We start from the raw sequence: 22,803 nt of genomic DNA on the forward strand, positions 1-22,803 counted from the left end.
GTTTATTCCTGGTATCTGTTAAAAATCGCAACGGTGTCTTTTAAGCCTGACACGTTAATATCAAACTTAAATAAAAGTTTAAACAATGATGTGCATTTGTGAGAACATAATATATTTAAGAGTACCAGTGGAGTGCCTTGCCAGTTGCCTTGCCTTGCCACGAAACAGTCAACCCATGATTTAAGACCCTTTTCACAAACTCACTTAATTCCGTAAAAACACATTCACTTTTACACCGTTATAATAATGACATAATTATACCATCCCTTTAAAAAGAGAAAGAAACATTTCTACCTACCGCAGAACAAAGTAAGCGATATAAAAGCAAAATACAGTGTACATTAACACCCACGACGCATCTGTGTTTTCCCATTCTATCAAAATAAATAAGCAGTTAAGATAATGAGACGATTCTGTTAAATGATATCGCAGTGACAAACACAGATTGTTATAGCTTTAGCTTCTGACTGTGCCTGTGTAATACAACCTTCTTTCTTGATAGGAAGGAGTTCCTATCAAGAACTCCTTCGATTATTTTTGGATTAAGTAGGTAGGATGAATTAGACGAAAGTTAACACTTGTGCAGACAAATTTATAAACTTTGTTACATTTGTTACAAGGGTTGTTAATTCTAACAAGAGCTAATCCTAAGACACTATTTCACTAACAATAGCCAGAACTCTTATTTTCAAAGCAATTAGACCTATTTTTGAAAATCAAGCCGACTAAAATGTTCGATCCTCATTTCTCATATTTGATGAGATGATACATAATCACTCAGACAGTAAACAAGCATTCGGAAGCGCAAGTAGTTGACTTAACTGCACTCTGATAACGGTTCGTGATAAGCCGACATCTTAGGTTAATACTCAGACGGTTTGGGTACGAATTAAATGGAGTATAAATACTTAAACATGCATACTTCAGAGAACCTGCCTTACTATAATTAATTTGATGGTTGACCATCATTATTACATCCATACATCCTCTGTAGGCAACCTTTAGTGTCGCACTTGACCTGGGCCCCGATACTGCTGATATAAAATGGCTGATGAATGAATGGCAATTGGATTAAATTTGAAATGATCCCTATTCTCTTAAGCATTTTGCCAACATAATAATTGGAAATTCATTGTATTGAGCTTGAGTGTGCCGTCCCGTACTGAATTTAGAATTATAATGTAGGAAAAAATGCTTAAGAGAATACGAAAAATGATATTTTTAGCCAATTTTTAATCATTCATCGGCCATTGTAAATAGCAGAATTGGGGCCCAGTCTTATTTTCACAGTCAGTTCCAATATCAGTCCTACTTTTGGAGTTTACAGTATAAGCCTTTTAACACAATGTTAAGTCATCATTAGTCGCTCTAAGTCTCGTGTAATCTTTGCCGTGTGGAGTAGGTAACAAAGTGACAGATACAATTTCAAAAGCGCCTTTATTACAACCTTATTACCTACGTTTAAGATTTATAATTCTAGATGTTATAGTCCTTTTTCTTAATAGACTTTTCATAATGCCTATTTACGACGTGTAAACATGGTTGAATTGGCACATGGATTTAATAACGCAGATGCGAGTGATTAATAGTTTTTTTTTTATATAGCCTGTTTTAGATCCCACAGCTGGGCAAAGTGCTCCCATTTTCGATTCCAAACCTCTCTATCACCACTCACCATCTTTGTCGCTTACGACCTCGTCGACGATGTCCTTCCTCTGGCGTCCAGTAACGAGTGTGACGATTTCTGGCCAACGGTCAGGCTGCATTCGCGTGATGTGACCAGTCCACTCCCATTGAGTGATAGACTGTAATTTAGAAAAATCCTATGGCCAGTAATGGATTACGAAATATTGTGTTGATTTATTGAAATTTGCGCTTTATGTCAATGATGGAATAATGTTGTGTCTACTGAATGCATGTGACAGAATCTGACGCCGAATACTCAACAAATTATCATTATTTATGTATTTAGCATTGTTCTTATCGGTCACACTCGAGGAGATTAATTACAATAAACATAAATACAGTTTGAAGTATGTAACAGTAGATCAAACGGTCATTAGGTGATAAACTGCAGCCATTGTTGCTAATTGATGCAGTAAAGTTTTGAGTAATAGTTATTATTATAGTTTTTTTTAAAATCATCATAATCCTTGTCTTGGTTTCACATATATTCAAGGCACTTTTACGGAGCATAAATACTCATAACAAGCGGTCGTGGATAACAGAAATGCTCTTCCGCTGGGATCGAACTCGCGATAGCTGCACTCAATGGGTTTGGCGTGATGACCTGTGGATATGTACCTAAACTATCTGCTTACTCATGAAATTATACAAACTAGCCAAGGTTTTGAAATGGTGCAATTGTGGAAGAAAGATGGCGCACTACAAACAGTCTAGTAATGTCTCTTTTTCACTCCTGCAACTACATGGCTTTAAAACATTTGAACATTGTCATTGTAGAAGCGAGATGGATACACTTACCAAATTATTAGTAGCTCTTTCACATTGGCAATAATATCTCTATGCTATACTGTACAAAAATATGATAGTAGCGTTATTGATCAAAGAGATAATATTTATTTCTCGGCAGTATCAATATGGTTCCAAATTATTTGATGTATTTTATTTGCTTTATCAAACAAGTACCTACGTGTGATAAGCTTTAGCTGTCTGATAGGGATTGATAACATTTTATATCGTATGAAACAATGAATACTTGTATGATATTTGCTTAATAAGGGCTAAGACTCTGCCCATAATTCATCGGCTTAGCCTTCTTCCAACTATGTTGGGGTCGGCTTTCAATCTAGCCGGATTCAGCTAAGTACCAGTGTTTTACAAGGAGCGACTGCCTATCTGACTTCCTCAACCCAGTTACCTGGGCAACACGACTTTCTAGCTTCTGACTGCCTGTATCAACTGTCAAAGATGTATGTATAACTGCCAGGACCAACAATGTAACGTGCCTTCCGAAACACGGAGGAAGTCGGTATGACAAAGATGGTTACCCATCTACGGACCGACAGTGTCAAGCGTAGCTTAACCTATGGTCGATCAACTTGTACAGTTATAGCTTAGCGAGCTCCTCTTATCACAAATAGATAGATATTTACTAATGAAATCCTTATCCGCAGAGGTATTACGTGTGTTGCAAAGTAGCGACAGCTACCGACATTTTATTATTGCTATCAAAATGTAAACTCGTTTGACGTTATCGCGATACCATATTTTTTTAACAGATCTATATAATTTGTCTGTTTGAAGGTTTTGACTTTATTTGGACATTTCGTTAATCAATCTAGGAGCGAATTGAATCATTAATGCATAATAATATGATTGTTTCGAATTATACAGATGAAAAGGTCCGATTGAAAGAAATAGGACTTTTGACATAAAAAAACACATACTTATTATTTAGTCATTACTGATCCAAACTTGATGAAATTTTTATGAGACAAATAACATCTTGTAACTAAAGAAGAATGAATAAAATTGGTTCATATTCAAGTTCTGAGGTAAGAAACAGAAAACTAAACAAATTATAACTAATTAAAACACCTACTTTCAAGCAGGTTGAGAAAAAAAACAGGTCACCTAGTTTCCAATTAAAAGAAATACACTACATGAACAAGTTTTTGGATACGACAAATAATCTTTTGCGTCGCACACAAGTAAACATGTTTTGTACATTTCAATGAATCATTTATGACAAATGATAAATATGTATGTATGGGGTGTTGACGTAATGTGATAAGACTCGAAGAGAGGAACTTAACTTTCCTTAAAATAAACAATTACAGCTACAAAAAAACATTCCACCTAAAAGAGTTCCATTACATCCAAACCAGAAAGTACCAGTATCTACAAGTAAGAGTGTTGCAGCTGTGAGACAGAAATCCCCTATACTGTAGTCTTTTTTTTTTCAAATATATTGGTACCAACAGGACTTGCTATTGTGGAGGCGAGATGTACACTACAAGCAATGCACTAAACGTTAGGCTTTATGAGACCCTAGTACCCGGTCAAGAAAGAGAAGACGCGCAAACAATTACAGCCAACAGATACTTATTCAATTTTCGTGGTCAAACGAACAATTCCCCCAAACTAATTAATATACACAGCCATCCTCTAGTTAAGTGAAATGTCCATTCAAATGTACAAAATTATACATAATATGTCGTTTCGATATATCACAAATCTTTGACCCATCATTTCCATACATTCGCGTTTCCTATTGACGTTCCGCAGCCGAAGATAGATCTCGATGGCGTGCGATTGGGGGGCCTATGTCCAGCAGTGGACGATTGTGGGCTGATTGAAGAAATGACACTTGGTCCGAGTGTCCACTTCTAATTAACTCTGAAAAAGACAACAGACAGTTACTCACGATCAATATACAATTTATTTATGGTTATACACAGGTCAAGGGGCGCTTGGTTTATTTTAATGTGATGAACAATATAGTCATTTGTTGTCATGTTAAAATGAATCATCGCATTTAACAAACATATGACATTTTTACTTAACAAATATAATATATCATTACCGTTTAAACAAAGCTTGGTCTGATACTGAAACTATTTTTCTCCATGAAAATTGTATTTTCTAATACATTTTTTTTTTAATATAAGTACCAAACACCATAAAAAAAGTCAGTCTAGAAAGTCACATCAGAAATATGTCCTTTATTTTCCAATAGGTAAAACGGATACAAATTGAACTGAACTCGAATAGGCATATGACTATGAGTGCATGTTTATGTATGTAAATAGATACATTCGGAACAAAACAACATCGCATTTTACGTTCAATGTCAAGCCGTATTGTTCGTTGCAATCGTTTTTTATGATAGTGTCACATAAAGAGGAATGGCATTTCCTGAATAAAATTATATAGTATGCGTGAATCGTGCCCTGGTCTTACACCATATATTATGATCACAGATTTCATATATTGTGAAATTTGTTAAAGTATAATAAAATTAAAAGAGTTCAAAACCTAGATACCGCGTTGATAACGAATCGATATAATTGATAAAACGGTACACTACCGATGGTTTTGGTGTCATAGGTAATCTCAATGTTTGACCCAGTAATATAACTATGGCTTTTTTTTGCAGCGCAAAACGATTTTGACGGCTCATTCCCAGACTACTGGGCGAATGACTTCGACAGTTCTTACGATGACTTTTATAATGAAGAAGATGCGAATGAAGATAAGAACTTGGAGAAACCCATTGAAACAGGCGATGTAAGTAAACAAGAGATAGACGAACCACAGAACGGAGAAGAAAAAAAAGTGGATATTCTAGAAGACTATCAGATTGAAGACAACAGATCCAATGAAAAACAAGGAGCTGTTGATAATGCAGGCGAAAATGAAGATGTTCTTGTTGAGGCCAAAGATAATGAGGAGGACTTAGCTGTCATACCATTAGAAGATGTTCAGCAAGCTGGAGCTCCCAAAGAAAATGCAGTAGATGATAGCGCTAATTGGGGAGATGAAGCGGCAGAAGATATTGCACCTCTTCCTGTACCATCAGCAGAAGACAATAAAGATATTTTAGAAGAGACTAGAAATATTTTGAATGAGGACAGTGGAAACTTTGAGGATCCACAAGACGAAGGCGCAGTTAATGAGGAAGTTGATCCAATTGATGAACAAGCTCAAAGCTTGATTGATGAGACCAACAGACTTTTACAAGAAGATGACGATGCGTTTGAAGCGGATGACTATGAAAACTCTGATGAACAAGATGAAGACAAGAGTGAAGAGGATATGTTTAATGGAGACAATGAAGATGAAGACTCCCCCCAGAAAATTTACGCAGATCTTAATGCAGATTTAGACAAACTGTTTGAAACTCTTGACAAATTAACCGACGATAAATCAGACGAGGATGATGTAGACGACGATGATGAACAGTATGACAACGTTCAAGAATATGAGGAAAAATACCAAAAGCCTTATAAAGAAGATGTTGTTTTGGCTTTGCGAGAAAATGAAGCTGAAGGTGCCAAACGCAACCTTTTGAATGAATTCAGTAATGAACAACAATCAGCTGAAGCTGACGAAAATCTGGATGAAAACGAAGATTCTGACGACTACGAAGTTATTGATGACAGCAATTTGTCAGATATTTTTGCTGCGTTTGCAAACCAAACTGATAACGAACAACAAGATCTAAACAACGAGGACCACCAAGAACCAGCTGAACCAGTTGAACAAGCCGCGGAAGACAATGTCGAAGAGGGCGACCAAGCTGAAACTTCGAAAACAAGTACGACTGAAAATGCACAGGAAATATTCGACTACATTGACAATTTCGGTGAACCAGTTGATCCTGAACCAAGTGCTGATGAAGATATTGACAGCGTCATCAGACAAGTGTTCTCCGACGACATTAAAGAACCTCAGTCGTATGGTAACGATGCTTTAGTTGACGATACTCAACCCAAGAATGATGACGCCGAAGAAATTGATGCGGCTGAGGCAAGTACCACTCAAGCCAACGAAGCACCCACAACAGAAAACACCGACGATTTATCAAGCGCAGAACTCAGTGATTTAATGACAAAGTTCGTGGCTGAGCACAGTGAAGATCTGGATATGAAGTCTGAAAACTTCGAGAAGCACGTTGCACCGATACGCATAACTTTGTCTCCTGATGAGCCAGTAGTTGTGACGTCACCAAACTGGCCTAACAACTATCCCAGCAACAACATTGTTGACTGGATATTTGAAGGCCCAGGAACAGGCATCGAGATGAACATCACCGAGTTCAACATTAACGGTGGCAGAGGAGACTATCTTCTCATTAAGCCAGGTAATTATGTTATCCCATGTTTTTGCATTTATTCTGCCATTTGGGACAGAGTTGGCCAAAATATAAAGAAGATACAAATTTTCTGTGTAATCGGCTCACCCTGCACGTCAAACCAGTGGTCTAATGTGAAATTGTGTCACGTATGTATTACACAGACTTAAAACCTTGAGTTTTTATCCTATGTAGGTACTGAGAACGAAAGTACCGCTTTGCGTTCCGTCTATCTTGCACTTAATGTAGTCAAAGGAACATCGTGTATCTTTCAGGATTGTTGGACAATTTTTGAAAAACGTCCTAAATTTTTAATGTATATAACTATACAGTTTAAAATCGTTTTTTGTTTCCCAGGTGGATTAGACGAGAGCGGTAATGATGGGTTAATCTTCTCGTATCAATTACACTCTGAGCGGAAATATAGATTTGTCGGCGTCGACAGAATGTTTGCCAGGTTCGAGTCTAAGGGTGGCTGGGCCTTACTTAAAGGATTCCGACTTACTGTCAAACTGATTTGTAAGTATAACTACTTAGTAAATTCTATCTCTTCAAATGTTGTATGTATTTGTAAACCTGAATTCAGCTCTCTATGGTTCATAGTATCGTGGTTCTAATTTCCTTGTTTGTATGTGATTCAATTTCATTAAAAAAAAAAAACAATTTTTCTTATTCGTCTAGGAAAACAAAAAATAATGTATGCTTAAGAAGTGATAATGTATTTTTCTTTTATAGTAGATTTTTCTTTGAGATCTGAATTCAGATGCAACACTCTTTGTGTGTCTTAATATGAAATCAACAACACGTCTTAATCAACCTCATGACTAACCAACTTCCCATTCTAGATATTGATACAATACCTATGTATGTATGTACTTCATCTGTTGAATTAGGTGTAACCTGTAATAATAGATGTAAGATGTGTGTGTCAAATAAATTAAATAAATCAATAAATAAACTCACTTATATCTATTTACAAGTAGCTTTTAATCCATAATAAAGATTCAGCTTCCTAAATACTCAGAGATAAAGATCAAAATCTCTTACTCTTCACCACCAATTTCCAGGGCCTTTACCACCAACAGCTGAGGAGGTGGACCCAGTACCCCAGCCCATCATAATGCCTCCCAACCAGACGCTGGTCCTCAACCTGGCTGGAGTCAGCATGCCCCAGTTCCACGAGGTGCACGAGGAGTTCAAGAAGCTGGTCGCGGACATGGCTGAGGAGTACATCAGGGATAATGATATCGATCCTGGACTGAATACCACGTGAGTTCATTTGATGGGATTTGTTAGATTGGGTTTTTGGAGATAAAATGTTTTGATATCGAAAGGAACGGTGTGAAAGTAAGCAAGGTCCAAGAAGTAGGTACAAGTTAAATAACGAACAAATAATTTGAGACATTTAAAACACTTCCTGAAATTGTTCCATACTATTGTGTTCTTATTCAATATCATTTTATCAGCTGTTATCTCAAAATTCACCAAACTAGCCGGCAAAGCACCTGAAGGTGTATGTTTGAGGTCAATACAATACAAAAAGAGGTCTATTTGATAGTATGTCTATCCGTCTTTTTATTCCACTAGACTTAGACAATGACAGCATGATATTTTAGGGCGGATTTTCTTGTCATTCTTTTGCTTCGATCATCTTTCAAAACCATGATAGGAAAACTACAACTATAATATCCACGACATTATCACGGGATTACAAAACAAAGCCATTGTACACGAAATACGATAAAGTCATAAATATAATATTTTTCACCGATAAAGAACTCTTAAGTCATAATACTCCGCATCCAATGCGCAAAGAGCTGGCGTGACGAATACTGGCTATTAAGATATAGCTGTTAATTATACCTGCCTGGATAACCGAGTTTGAAACTACTGTTCAACAAGCTAATTACCAGTACATAATATGCCACCTGGGACAAACATTTGATCCAAGTTTTTTTTGTTCCACTATAAGGGCCTTTTTAATATTTCATTAGAAATAATAGACCACCGAATGTTCTTTTGTTATTGTATTTATAAATACTGAGTATAATAATTTAACAGTGGCACATCCTACTAATATTTAAAACGCGAAATAGATAGATAGATAGAATATTCTACTATGATAACTCTTATCCAAAAAAAAATAACCAGATAAATTTATATAACCAGAATTAACACATAGAATAGTTTTTATCCCGATTCTATGTCCCCGTGGGATCTTACAAAAAGGGGAATTTTTTGCCTGTCTTCTGTGGGAAGTAAGGACGTTCGCTACCCTCCTATGTTTATTTTATTCACTAACCACCCCGTATTTGGTAACAATTTAGGACATTATTGCTGTCAGAATAGTACATTCTTATTATAAACCTCATAGTGCTTCTAAGAATTAAAAGATATCGACTTCCCTTTAAACAATGATATCAGATCTAAATTCATGATTTAAGTATTTAATCTGTGAAAGAATTTAATCATTTCAGATCTATAATTGATAAAACTAACTTTACTAGACGTAATCATGAATGTATTAGACAAAGGTTTTTGAAATTTATTTTAATAAATTCATACTCTTCAAAAATGCTTCCTTTCAAGATAAAAAAATACCAATATAAAAGTTTGGAGGTAACCGGAGGCCTTTTTAGTCCTTCGGCAAACATAAAAAATATAAAGAAATACGTTTCGTAAATTCTAAAAGGAATGGTCACCCATTCATCATCATCGGCCTAGCCTTTTCCCAACTATGTTGGGGTCGGCTACCAGTCCAACCGGTTTCAGCTGAGTACCAGTGTTTTACAAGAAGCGACTGCCTATCTGATCCCCTCAACCCAGTTACCTGGGCAACACAATACCCCTTGGTTAGACTGACTGTCAGACTTTTTTCAAGCTTATGACTACCTGTAACGACTGTCAAAGATGTAGGAATAACAGCCGGGACCCACAATTTAACGTGCCTTCCGAAACAAGGAGGAACTCGCTATGACAAAGATGGCCATTTGGGAATTGTAAAATCAATTATAAGTTAGAAAGTTACACAATTAACTACTATTGTCTGTTATTTTAATACTAAATACTAAACAGAACTTATTGAAGCTGCCTATGCTTTTCACTTTTCAAATAATATATATCCATGTTAAGGGCACCAATATAAATAAATATGATTCGTTAACCTATAATGTAATTATGAATAATAGAACTTATTTAAATTCAAGTTGATCTAAAAGGTATTGTTTGGCCTAATTAATAAATTAACAGGAAAACGTCTGTTTTTAACTTAAATTAACGGTAAATTTTTGTTTTTGTGGTTTACAATGTTCATTTGCGAATTCAATTAAAACCTTTTTTAATAACCTTAGTATTTTTTTAATTAGAATTCTTAGAAATATTTTCATTCTTCGTTTTATCGTGTTTTCTGTAAGTTGAGAACCCTAGTAGGCGTTTTGAATTGTTATTGAGTTTAGTCAATTATGTTGTTTGATTCTTTAATTCGATAAGTAAAACAAAAGAAAACATATTTTCTCTATTAAAAAAAAAAACACATCACTTACGTGTTAGTCATTAGCTATTTTATCTGAACAAGCGTTTATTAATGCTCAAACCTTTCGTATATGGAAAGAGATTTGAGTTCAACAGTAGGCTGTATTTAAGCTGGTATTTCAATAATCTATCTGCAATGTCTACAAAAAGATTTGCATAAAAAGACGTTTTCAAAATAGTTTAATGCGGATAACAGCTATTACTAGCATTAACACTCTTGCTGTCCCTTTCATTGTAGAGCAAAGAGAAGCGACGGATAGTGTGTTGAATCGTTTTAGTTGCGTTTCACTATTTAAGGGGAGAAATAGGGTGGTCCGTCATAAATATTAATGATGTGGGCAAAAAAACGGTCTAATGAAATGAAATGAAATAGTGCAAATAAAACAAATGTTCTTTCTTTTACGAATACATGCCAAATTCGTTTTTGTTAATGTGTTAGCAAAATACTCCATTACCCTTTTGCTATCAACAGCGCAATAATACGTAAACGCTTAAAATATATTTCATGTTATTATTGAAGATAAAACAATGATAATAATCATAACATATTAATACAATAACGGAAACACAATAAAAGGTTTTAATCCATATCTTAGATAAGTCATATTTCTGAAACAAACAAATTATTTTTAAAAACGTTCAATGGTTACTGAATTTCCTTGTTCGAAAACGAAATCGGCATTTTCTATAAGTACGTTTTACTTAGGCATCTGCTCACCCACTTTAAAGTACCAGGTTTAATTATATAACAAGCGGAACTCGTTACACTGTCGCATACATTCTTGCTCCGTATATATATATACACAAATACGCAGAACATTTCTATTCTCGTCGCTCCTACGTCACTGACCCACTTACAAATCGATTTGAATAACAAAAGCATTCACTTGTCATCTACTCAAAAATATCGAACTAAATAACCAGCGCAATATTTAAAAAAACAATTGAACTCCATAAGATATTATTTGTGAAGCATTCTAGAGAAATATCATGTCGTAAGCTCCGGCACGCCGGTCTGTGGTCACGGCCCCTCGCGCATGCGTACTGCGAGCCTTCATGCGCACTGGAAACGTCAAAATCTATTTCAGTAAAGCTTACGCGACGAGCTTATAAAACCGCTTTTAAACCAAATAATATACAAAAACCAACTGTAAATACATAAAACATCTATTAGTGCTTGCAAGTGAAAAAACCAGTAACGATGTGCACAAAATTCAAAACTTTAACATGTTTAATATAAGAGTGATATTCCAAAATGCAGCATTGCGCCACAGAATCGATTCGAACGTTCCCTGATGCCAAATACAGAATCTAGTGTCAAACACACAGAATGGAGCCTCTCATAGACAGGAACAACTTCGCTATCAGCGCTATGGTGACCGTTGCTATGCAGATACTGTTCTTCACGATAGCGTCGCTGTTCCAGAATGATAAAGTCACGGACTTCACTGGCGGGGCGAACTTCATTATAATAGCCTTGTTGACCTTCTTCCTCGGCCAAGGCGGATCGCACCTCAAGAGCTATGACAGCAGACAGCTGATGGTGACGGCGTTCGTCTGCCTCTGGGGCGTCAGGCTGTCTGGCTACCTCATCTACAGAATCTATCACATAGGTAGAGACAAACAGTTCGAGGATCGTAAAAGTAATACGTTGAGGTTTGCAGTGTTCTACACGTTCCAAGCGGTGTGGGTGTATGTTGTCAGTCTGCCGGTTATTATAATAAACTCGCCGCATCATTCGTTTCCAAAGTCCCCGAAAACGATGACTACCTTGGACTCCGCGGGTGCTGGAGTGTTTGTGATTGGTCTGCTGATAGAAACATATGCTGATCTACAGAAGTTTGCGTTTCGACAGGAGCCCGAGAACCAAGGCAAGTGGTGCAATGACGGGCTCTGGGGACTCTCGAGACACCCTAATTACTTCGGCGAGGTGGTGCTGTGGTGGGGGATATTTATAATTTCCTTAAACGTAATTAACGGTGTCGAATGGATCGCGATACTATCGCCACTGTTTACGACGGCGATCATTTTGTTCTTATCTGGTATTCCTTTGCTCGAACGATCCGCCGACGAAAAATACAGAGATAACCCAGATTACTTGTATTACAAGGCGTCCACCTCGCCCCTGATACCGATCCCACCCGCTATATACGTGGAGGTGCCAAGGTTCCTGAAGTTCGTGCTCTGCTGCGAGTTCCCCATTTACGACTCGACGAGCGAGGAGTTCCCGGCGCCCACCATCGTCACAGAGACGACCAGTATCTCCATGGTGCAGTCCCAAACATAGCTAACAAACGCCGCGCGCGACCTCGCGGCGGCCAACGACCAGATAATCAAGAACCCTAACCAGAAACAATTGTGATACACAGCCGAGGACAGAGCTCACCGGCTGCCAAACTCGTTGCCACTCAAACAAAACAACACTGTAGATATGAATCTTCACAATAGTTATATGGAAAACTTTAAGAAAAGTAAGCGAATAGCATTAGGACTTATAGAGGAGACGAAGGACTATACTAACAGCGCTGCAAACTCACCTGATGTAGAACAGAACATAGATTTAGCTATACCTAGTACTAGTTACGCTAAGAGGCCCACTGAGATAGTTAAATATGGTAAGATTACTTTTAACACGACGGCGATACTACATCACTACCCCCAAGTGTCCAATAACGAACTGAAATTACACACTAAAGTTGCCAAGAAGAAGTCAGACTTGAATTTGGAGGAGGGTAAGGTAGACAACAACAATGCAACGACACCTGATGAAGTTGTCGACACTAAGAAGGATAATTATAATAATAATGATAACATACAAGAGACAGACAGCACAGCAGAAGTTATCAACCAGCCAGTAAAGTTCACAGAAGAAAAGCTTGTATGAGATTGGGAGACACATTTCTTGGTACATTTTAGTGTAGAATGGAAGCACAAAGCCAAAGACATATCGCGATTGATGTAAAGACTGGAAACGTTAGACAAACGATACAGTATTGATATATTATGTATATAACCCCGTTTATAAGAAGAGTCCGTGTCATATAGGAGTAATGTTAGATTAGCATAAGATACGTCGTAAGGATAGAAGACTATGTTATTGGTGAGTCTCATATGTTTTTTACATGAAGTTGTTTTTGTAGAATAATAAGCTTGTATTATCCAATAGGGATTTATATATTTCAAGTACAAAAGGGAATAATAAGGGAACTTATTGAGGAATCCGTAACTTGCTTGTGAGAATTATTTTAGCTGAACTGCCCGATATTTTGTTACACAATTTAGGCACCAAATTTCTGTAGCAGTTCTTTACTTAAGTATACTTTTTTATATTTCATCATGCTACGAGTATGATAAAACAAGTATTTGTCAAATACTTGCTTAAAAAGTCTATTCAAAAAACTATTTGAAACATCATTCGACTAAAAACTAAACATAACCAAATTCTGAACACTCATAATACTCACACCTCTACAAAGGTTATATTCAGACCTAGACGAAACCTACTCATACAGGCCAACCACTTCACACGTGTGAGCCAAACCTCTGTCTCCAAGTTAAAAATAAAATCCTCCATTTTCCATGTAACAAAGGCTATCATAACACAGGTACTCATATTTCTTTGTCTTGAACATGGATATAGATAACAGGCATTAGCTAGAACATGTATCTATTGAGTTTTCATACGAGTGTGGAAATTATTATCATTTAGAATTCATATTCGTGTCATTGAATTGATAATGTCGTGTGATAAGAGTTTATTGATAAATGCCACGATAAACAATAGAAACAGAGAAATGTTTTGTTCTGAATAACGTTTATTATGAAGGTGGTTTACTGTAGAGGTAGGCAGAGGTACTGCGTTTTGTTTTACAATGAATTACAATAGTTAGTAGAGACATTCATGTTTAGAGTAATTTATTTAAGGCTTCTCGTATCTCTCAGGATGTTACTCATAACACAAGCCAACAAAATCCAACGACTTTAAATAATAAATAAAATAATATTATATACAAGACCTTTATCTTTTAAATTTAATTTAAGGGTTTTTAGTAAATTCGTGGCCCCAAAACTAATGCATCAATTAAATCTCTTTCGCAAGAATATTAACCCTGAAGTAATTAGAAATATTTGACCAATGTCTAAAAATATTTTTTGTTTTAAATAAATTATCTATACGTTGATATAATGGGGTATCCAAAAAGCAGGCTTTAAGGTTCCATCAAACATATTCTGCCTACTATTATCTAATATTATGCATTTATATTTTCTCATGTGACGTAGTTCTGTGCGTAGATTATTTATCAATGGCGTCGGCCTTCGATGCAGATCGTAAACTTTGACACTGATCTATTGTGGGATCGGATGAGCACGTTTTGTATGTTAGGGTTCGGCCACATCTGTTAACACGCGGTATTAGCCGCGCATTGCCGCGATATCAACTAGTCCAAGAAATACTCTGCATGAGAACGTACCCTCATATTCGCATTAAAAAAATATCTGGACTCTAAAAGACTGCGACCATTGAGTTTTTTTTTCCACTTTTATTCTAAAGGTTGGAAAATGTCTACTCGAGTGTTCTCAAAAAACACATGTAAAATTTATAACATGAATGAATTATTTAATTAAATTCACTGAAACATTGAAGCATTTGTGACAACGATTCGTCAATGAAACATAGTATGCTTCAACAAAAAAAAATGTGTTTAAGCGTCGCTGATTCACTCAAATGTATTTTTTAAATTTTCAAATCAACTCTACTTGATGCAGTCAATACTAATCACCTTTAACAACCCTAACATTATCACAAAACATGTACAAGCTACCTACTAAGCTATGAACATTTCATTTATCTGAACATCACGCGTTGTTGTCATTAATGCATGAGCGTTATGCTTTTGACGCGCGTAACATGTGTACCGACCCTTAGTCATAAATATGTATTACTTGTTTAATGTTTGACTCGTGTCAGGCGTTATTTATTAGATCAGGCTGATATTTATACTGCGTATGACTGTCATCAAAACTTTATAAATTAATCCTTAACAAAAATACTCCAGTTAATTCAAACTTACTATTAGTTGATATTATTACCGGGCAGGTAGAACTGAAAATTTATTAAATAAACTGCTACAACAAAAATAAGTGTTTATCGACAAACATTATATACTAGTTAATTAATCCGATAATTCGTTTCTAATCGCTTCTATTTATAATGTCAAACTAATTTACTTTTGATGACTACTCGCATATATTTCTACGTAATTAAACATCGACCCAAACCACACCGCTACTCACTGTTTTTCTCAAATAATTAACTTTTAATTCACAACAAACTACATCAAAATCGCTCCATCCGTTCGGGAGGTACACCTACGCCTACGTAGCCAAAGACACACAGATTGATAGACGCGTCAAACTTATTGCCTTGGGACTTACCCTTTGCGTCGGGGGTTAAAAAGATGTTGAGAATGAAATACGCATTGCGGAACCGCACTGCGAAGGCAAGTTAGCACGTTCTGATGTGTACGACGAAAGATAAACTTATAAATAAGTAATGAAATCTCTGTTTGTTACGTACTCTGCGTTTGTGAATCAATGTCTACGGGATTCACGTTTGTTGTGAATTATTTTCGGGAATTTTGTATACTGTGCATGACACTCGTGCGAGTTGAGCTTGGGTTATTGTTGTTAAGTAATGTTACAAATAAGATGGTTTACGTGAAAGTTTGGATAGATGTACTTTTTTGCTGATAGTTTGGTGTTCCCTCCAGTTTTATATTGATAATTTAGGTTAAATTATTACTGTTTACAAAGTTTCGAGAGAATTTGAGGGGGAAACCCAGACGCTTAACTTAAGTTTGAAATGAATTATGAATCAAACACGTTTTCATTCCTAACGTAATAAATAAGAACTAAAAAGTCCAATTTTCAATAAAAAAATACGGTGGACTTTTTCTGAAAAACCAATTCCAAATCCAATGCAGACATTTAAGTGCGTCGTTTTTTGTTAAAGGAAAGAAACAAATCTTTCAACAATGTGACGCTATTTTGAATGCGAGAATGGTGATAAAGACACAACGAACCAATATTTGATTCAATTTCGTTTTTTCAGTTTGGAAGTAACCCAGATCACAAGGACGGCTGTGTGCAACATCCACTGGCCGAACTACGAGACCTGCGTGGAGGTCGTGTTCGGGGTGCCGCTGCAGTACGAGGGTGATGAGGAGGCGGAGCCGCGCCTGACTGCCGAGGACCTGGACACCATGTGGACCACCTACATCGCGCAGGAGAAGTACTCCAGCCGGCTGAGGGCGTTGGGTATTACTGTGAGTGGAAACTATTGAATTTTACTAGTTTAGATTCGTTAAAAATTCGTTTTCTTTTATGGATGGGAAGCAAAGCAATGAGTTTTTTAGCTTTGGGTTGAGTGGAAGAAAGTGTCAGACTCCTACTGACTAACCCATGTTCCTTCCGTTGACCTTGATTTACGGGGGCCATAGTAACCCTTTTGGACAATCCCGCTGAGTTTAATTTCTTCTCCATTATTTAAATTGTTTTACAAACGTATATTTGATTTAATATAGTCGGGTACACAGACTTAAATATTATAGATGTAAGCATAGGGAGAAGGGAGGGATGATAGACCATTATTTAACACTAATCTGACGGAAACTAGTTCAATTTCCAATATGTTTAAGAGAAGTCACGACTTTGTGATATTTTTTAAGATTACTTACCCCGCTTGTCTATCACGCATGCGATACCAACGGAGGATTTATTTATGGCAGCCTATACTATTACATCATCAACAAATCTTCAAGCCGTACTGGGTCCAAATATGCAGTGTCTGATAATATTTTAGTAACAAGGTACATTGCTAACTTTTGCAGGAGTATGCGATCCCGAACGACCGCACGGTGCTCATGGTGTGGCTGGTGATAGCGTCCGGAGTGGTGCTCTCCATGGCCATGCTCGCCTTCGCGTTGTGGAGGTTCAGCTGCTTTGAGGATTACACCAGGTCAGTCTAATCATATATCGACCCATTATCATACATACAAAAGTTATCTGTTACACGAGAAATTAGAGTATATGGTATTGCCTGCTTATTGAACTGCAGTGCTAAAACACACGTAGCCCATTGTAGTTCCACGGAAGAAAACTGCAAAATCACGGCAGATTCCACGTGTAGCACACAAGCATTTATGCATGAATTATTTTTCTGAGTTTCACTAAAAGATTCGATGCATTGCGCAAGTATAAAAATAAATTTTCACCACACCTGTATTGACACCCTACAATTAAAACAGATTATTTGCTAGCACCGAATCTTCCATTCAATTTTCTCCTACACTTCCTATGGTAATGTTCCAGGATGCGCGCGTTCAGCGACACAGACAGCCTGAAGAACGAGAAGCGCACCCTGGACCTGTACCCCACGCCGCACCAGACGCTCCCGCCGCTCTACACCGAGAACGACTACAAGTGGGCCGACCACAAGTACGATGACTCCACCAGAGGTAACTCCTTCTTTATTTCAAGGATATGTACTGCGTTTTCAGTTACATGAATTGTATCAGACTACGACGCCTACCGTCTTCCACTCCTGCATTATTTTTTGTTAGATTTTTCTTTTCTTTGAAAAACTACATGAGGCCGGGAAGGAGGTAGAAAAAAACAGTGGTAGTACTCCCACTTAAGCATTCAAAGATTAGTTTTTCTTCTTTAAGAGCATGGCTGTCCATTAGTGGCTAGAGTTAAGAATACTAGGGGATTATATTTTCCTTAACTTCCTGTTTAACTGGCTAGCAGGAGTTTCACCCCACACTGAATAATTAACCCGTAAATCGGGGAAAATTGGGAAGCTCTGATCATTGTCCCGTTTTTGTTGTTTGTTACGTTATTAACTGTACATTGTCCTCTATTTCCAGTGGACCTGGGAGGCTTTTCCAACAAGAGTTATGTCCGGGATGACCTGTTCGATTTGGACTCGGACGAAGACGCGATCACCACACGCGACAGGTACTTATTACAATGTGTGAAGGTTCACAATCGCATGCCCCTGCTTTCTACTACTATTTCCTTTTAATACTTCTGGCATGACTTTCCTCAGGTCATACACTTATAAATATGTATTTATGTCAAAAAACACCCTTAAGGCATCTCTTATTTCTCGTTATTAAATGTCTTCACAGTTGCCGAGACGTTTGATGAGTCAAACATGTTTGACTAACATACTACGTGTTTTTTGGAACAGTTTAAACCTCCGTTCAGGGAGTCCTGTAACCCAAACTGGACAAAACTCAGTGTAAAATATACCAAAGATAAAAGAAAATTGTTTTAAATGCTCATTTGAATGTTTGGCAAACCTTTAAAATCAGTTTTTTTAAGGATCAAACTACGCGTTTCAGTCAATCATGTCTGATTTTCTCCGATGTCTCATCCTATCCCGTCCATCTTACTTAATTCTCATTATTTACCTGATAACGATGTCCATGCTTCACCTAGCTTCTTTCCACATACCTATCTCTCGGTCACCCTCTAACTCTTCCCACCTCACTTCCAGGTACACTACAAACGTGTAGCCGTTACTATCACCTCTAGCGCATGCGCACAACGGTACGAATCACTCACAATAGAACTATAGTCTCATCCATCATGCTTTTTACTTAACTGCTTTTCCCCACGGGGCCATTTTTAATACTTCAGTGCATGGGTTGTACGTATCGGCAGTATGGTCTAATTACTTAACAAGCAAAGTATTGGATAAACAATTTATAAATTTTATTCTTGTACGTTTATATAATAAACAGCTGTAAATTAGTAATTTTGCTTTCGCTTGATTTTCGTGTGATACACCGCAGCCTATTTTTTTTCAAGTTACTATTTAGTTTTCTCTAACATAATATAGGTACCTATTACATGAACGCAGAATAAAAAGAGTGGTTAAAGAAAATTTTTGATTACCAATTTTCTTAATCGGATTATTTTTATGAATAATTTATCTGTTTACTAATATTATTTTATTATGTTTTCAGGAGCGCTGTAAGTCCCCGAGACTTTTACGAAGTGTGAAGTGTATGTAAAGTTATTCCAAATTATCGATATCGATATATCAATGAAACAAAGTTTTGTAAATTGTACGAATTCTAACTAGAACTATGGTTTTTTGTTTATCGATATATCGATAAAGATGTTTAGTACGATTAATTTCAGGTTACGTAGTTATCGTAAGAATTAACTGTTTTGTGATTTTAATTAAATTTTAATATTACTTTGTGGATACTGTCATTATTTTATAATCGATTTGAAAGTTTGATAGCTTTTTATATATTTCGATAATTAATGGCACATAACTATTAAAATAATTTGTATCATGGCCTAAACTAAAATTAAAGTTTGGATATCGAATAATATATATATATCAAACTTCTTAAAATCAATTGAAATATTATAAGGAGGGTAAGCAATGATGTCTAAAACCTCTACCTATTATATTTATCGTTAAAAGTGTTATCGAAACACCCAAAAACTTGCATTTATATTTTTAATAGACTTTAGGTTAGTTTCCCGTACTTTTATAATTTAATGGCGGTATCCACAAAGTACTGTAATAATAGATATTATACCGTTGTATACTTAATAGATATACATATAGTTAGATATTGTAAAGTACATTATATCAAAATGTTGTGATTTTAGTTTTTTTATAAAGAAAATCTTTAACCTCTGTTGTAAATTATTTTCTATTTTATATGTTTTTTGTTTCAATTTTATTCATAAATAAATGGTTATTTTTTATTTCGTTTCTTTTCTTTTATTTTTAATTTGGAATATGAATTCCCATACTGTCGTATCGATTGGGAATATTTGAGAAATTCGGAGTTTATGGGAAACGGATGGGTTGGGTGTTATTGAAAAAGGTATTGTTAGGAAAGTTGATTAATAAAAGAATTAAGCATTTTAATAAACCTTGAATACATAAGGTAAATGAACTATTATAAGTTTAAAGAAATAAAGCATGCTTTTGGTTTCCCCAGGGTTGTGTTTTCAGAGTTTAAAATAGGGTTGTGACAGATTGCCATTCCTGAGACAAATTCTATTGTCTTCAGTTTTAAAGATTTTATCCTTTTAGTATTAAAAAAGTATGTATGTTAGTGCCGAGTGCCGACATACAAAAATAACTATACGAATAAAGTTTGTAAGTTTTAACTCCTGCCAAAGTTTAAGTGGCAAGTAAGGTGTAAGGAAGAAGTACATTTTAAAATGGTATATTAATACTTATTTTAAATGAATTTGCAAGTTAAGATAACTTTTAACAATATGGTGAATGATAATGTAATTGATGGTCATTACGACTTAAAGAACATTAGGTATCAACCTAAAATTACCTCAGATTAAATTCAAAATATTATAAGAATATATTCATTAGTTCGATGTGCCTCAGATTTAATTGAAACGTGCCTAGCTGTGTACTAGATTGGTACTAGACTGTTTCTCTAATCTCAACTATCTACTCTTAACATGTCAATGTAGAAACCAGCTACAGCCTCCAGTCTACAGCAAATATACGTGTATATTCAATACAGGGGATTTTATTACCATTTTAAAATCGAAAAATACTGGTCAAAAAACAGATGAAAGAACCATAATCAACTACGATTCTCTCTAATCATATTGAAATAAAAATTTAATAGTTTTCCTCGAGGTTACATTTTTCATTTTTCGATTACAAGGTGTATTTAAACCATGATAATAAAACCCTCCTGTATATCCCTCAGTCCTGAAGTCTCCTCCGCAAGTCTATATGAAAGCTTTCCAGTCACGCTTGCATTAGATGTTAGTCGCCCTTTGTCAGTACACATTGACAATATTAACTACAAATGTAAACTACTTATAACTGTTAATTTTATTAAATGTTATACCAAAGTGTTTTTTTAAGTCAATTGAAAGTAACAACGTAAACCGAGAAATATTGGGTTAACTTTGTTGTTGTTAGTTGTCCTATCATTGTATTTTTTTTGATGATTATACCAGATATACATGTCCGATAGCTGGGTATAGGTAACTCTATATTAACATATAGTATCTTAAAAAAACGCAGAATATACAACTAAATGACAATGTTTAATGATATTGTCAAAGGGCATTGTTTTCTGGTTCGGTCATTGGCCAAAAGTATCTTTTCAGATTCCTCTTGATCTTGCTTCAGCTATAACTTCTATCTTAAATATATATAAAATATATGTATGTCATAGTAATAGCATAAGGCTAAATAATATATGTAGCTATGAATAGACGTATTAATATATTATAGACTAAAACCTAGCTAAATGTGGTCACCTTGTTACCTGAAATAAATATAGTTCCTTAGATATATAGTAGATAGATATGTATACTAAATAAATTGTATGTATAATATATGAGATGTCCATAATCAGCTAATAATACATTACTGCCTATTGTAAATCATTATTCGACCAAATTGTACAAATGTATTCCAACATATTTTAATCAAATAATAGATTAAAAATAATATAAAAACCCACGTTTTAAAATTTTATCAAAATCAGGCTAACCGTTTTTATAGTTGTAAATTGCATTGTCATCAGGTTAGAAGCTACCCTGAAAATGTCAGCCTGCTGGCTTATCGGGAAGTGCCACAAAATTGAGTTGCAAAAATCCACCTGGAACGACGAACTAGTAGTGAGTGTCAAAAAACGTGGGAAAATTAAAATGCTTGTATATTATTCTAAAAGCCAGGAAGCCTACCAATCCTTGCCAACGCCAGCCTGCCAGCACACCTCTACGACTGCAACAGTCTTACATAAAAAGGTCTCGTCCCACTCCAGATCATTACTAATTCAGTTTTTTCCCAGTTTCTGGGTAATCTGAAATTCCTACTTTCTGAAATTCCTATTTCCAGTATAATCCATATTTTGGAAAATGCCACTTACAGGAACTAATACGGGTACCTATTGTTGGTAGGGTCTTATGTGTGCTTTCCTTCCCGTAAAACCAATATACACATAAGTTATTAAAAGTGTGTAAAATATTATATATTGAAAAGATAAATTAATGAAACATAATATAATAAAAAAATATTATATCATCATAACGAAACCTAACTTTATTGCTAATTCCCAATTTATCGTTTGATATGGGAATATTTTTTCCCATTCGCAACGAATAAAATAATTTGCCAAATAATATGCTGATGTCAATTTCAAATGCCAAAATCATTGAAACATATTAATTAGTAAAAATATATTTTCACTAAGTATTTATCATACCTGAAGCTTTTAATACATATTTTTGGTCTAATTGCTATAGTTATAATTTGTGAAATTCGGAATAAATATAATATAAATGGGAATGATATCAATTCCTTCCTTCTATTTATTCAAACAAGGTGATTGTCATATTTTAATTCTTCACAATTTTCATAATTATAT

At 35.6% G+C, this 22,803-nt stretch overlaps 2 protein-coding genes across 3 annotated transcripts in view; both read left to right on the forward strand.

Annotated features, from left to right (window-relative positions):
• LOC113499511 (aspartic and glutamic acid-rich protein-like) overlaps positions 1-20,075 on the forward strand; it is a 29,874-nt gene extending 9,799 nt beyond the window's left edge. The window contains exons 2-10 of one of the 2 annotated variants that reach the window (XM_026880016.1): positions 5,123-6,829; positions 7,178-7,339; positions 7,888-8,089; positions 16,464-16,677; positions 17,242-17,369; positions 17,723-17,868; positions 18,280-18,370; positions 18,915-18,967; positions 19,387-20,075. In XM_026880016.1, coding sequence (XP_026735817.1) covers positions 5,123-6,829; positions 7,178-7,339; positions 7,888-8,089; positions 16,464-16,677; positions 17,242-17,369; positions 17,723-17,868; positions 18,280-18,370; positions 18,915-18,933 — 2,669 coding nt within the window. In that variant the 3' untranslated portion in view covers positions 18,934-18,967; positions 19,387-20,075. The remainder of the gene's footprint in view (positions 1-5,122; positions 6,830-7,177; positions 7,340-7,887; positions 8,090-16,463; positions 16,678-17,241; positions 17,370-17,722; positions 17,869-18,279; positions 18,371-18,914; positions 18,968-19,386) is intronic. The other variant, XM_026880015.1, reaches the window with a different exon arrangement.
• On the forward strand, positions 10,250-12,646 carry LOC113499513. Its single transcript, XM_026880017.1, has one exon. It carries the CDS (start codon positions 11,682-11,684, stop codon positions 12,636-12,638), a length of 957 nt encoding a protein of 318 aa, XP_026735818.1. The 5' UTR covers positions 10,250-11,681; the 3' UTR covers positions 12,639-12,646.
• Positions 20,076-22,803: the final 2,728 nt, after the last annotated feature.

The sequence above is a fragment of the Trichoplusia ni genome, chromosome 12, assembly GCF_003590095.1.
Source record: "Trichoplusia ni isolate ovarian cell line Hi5 chromosome 12, tn1, whole genome shotgun sequence".
NCBI classification, from domain to species: Eukaryota; Metazoa; Arthropoda; class Insecta; order Lepidoptera; family Noctuidae; genus Trichoplusia; species Trichoplusia ni.

Bases quoted from the DNA above. Each gene is read 5' to 3' on its own strand.
- LOC113499513 (XM_026880017.1), top strand. From the start codon at position 11,682: ATGGAGCCTCTCATAGACAGGAACAACTTCGCTATCAGCGCTATGGTG.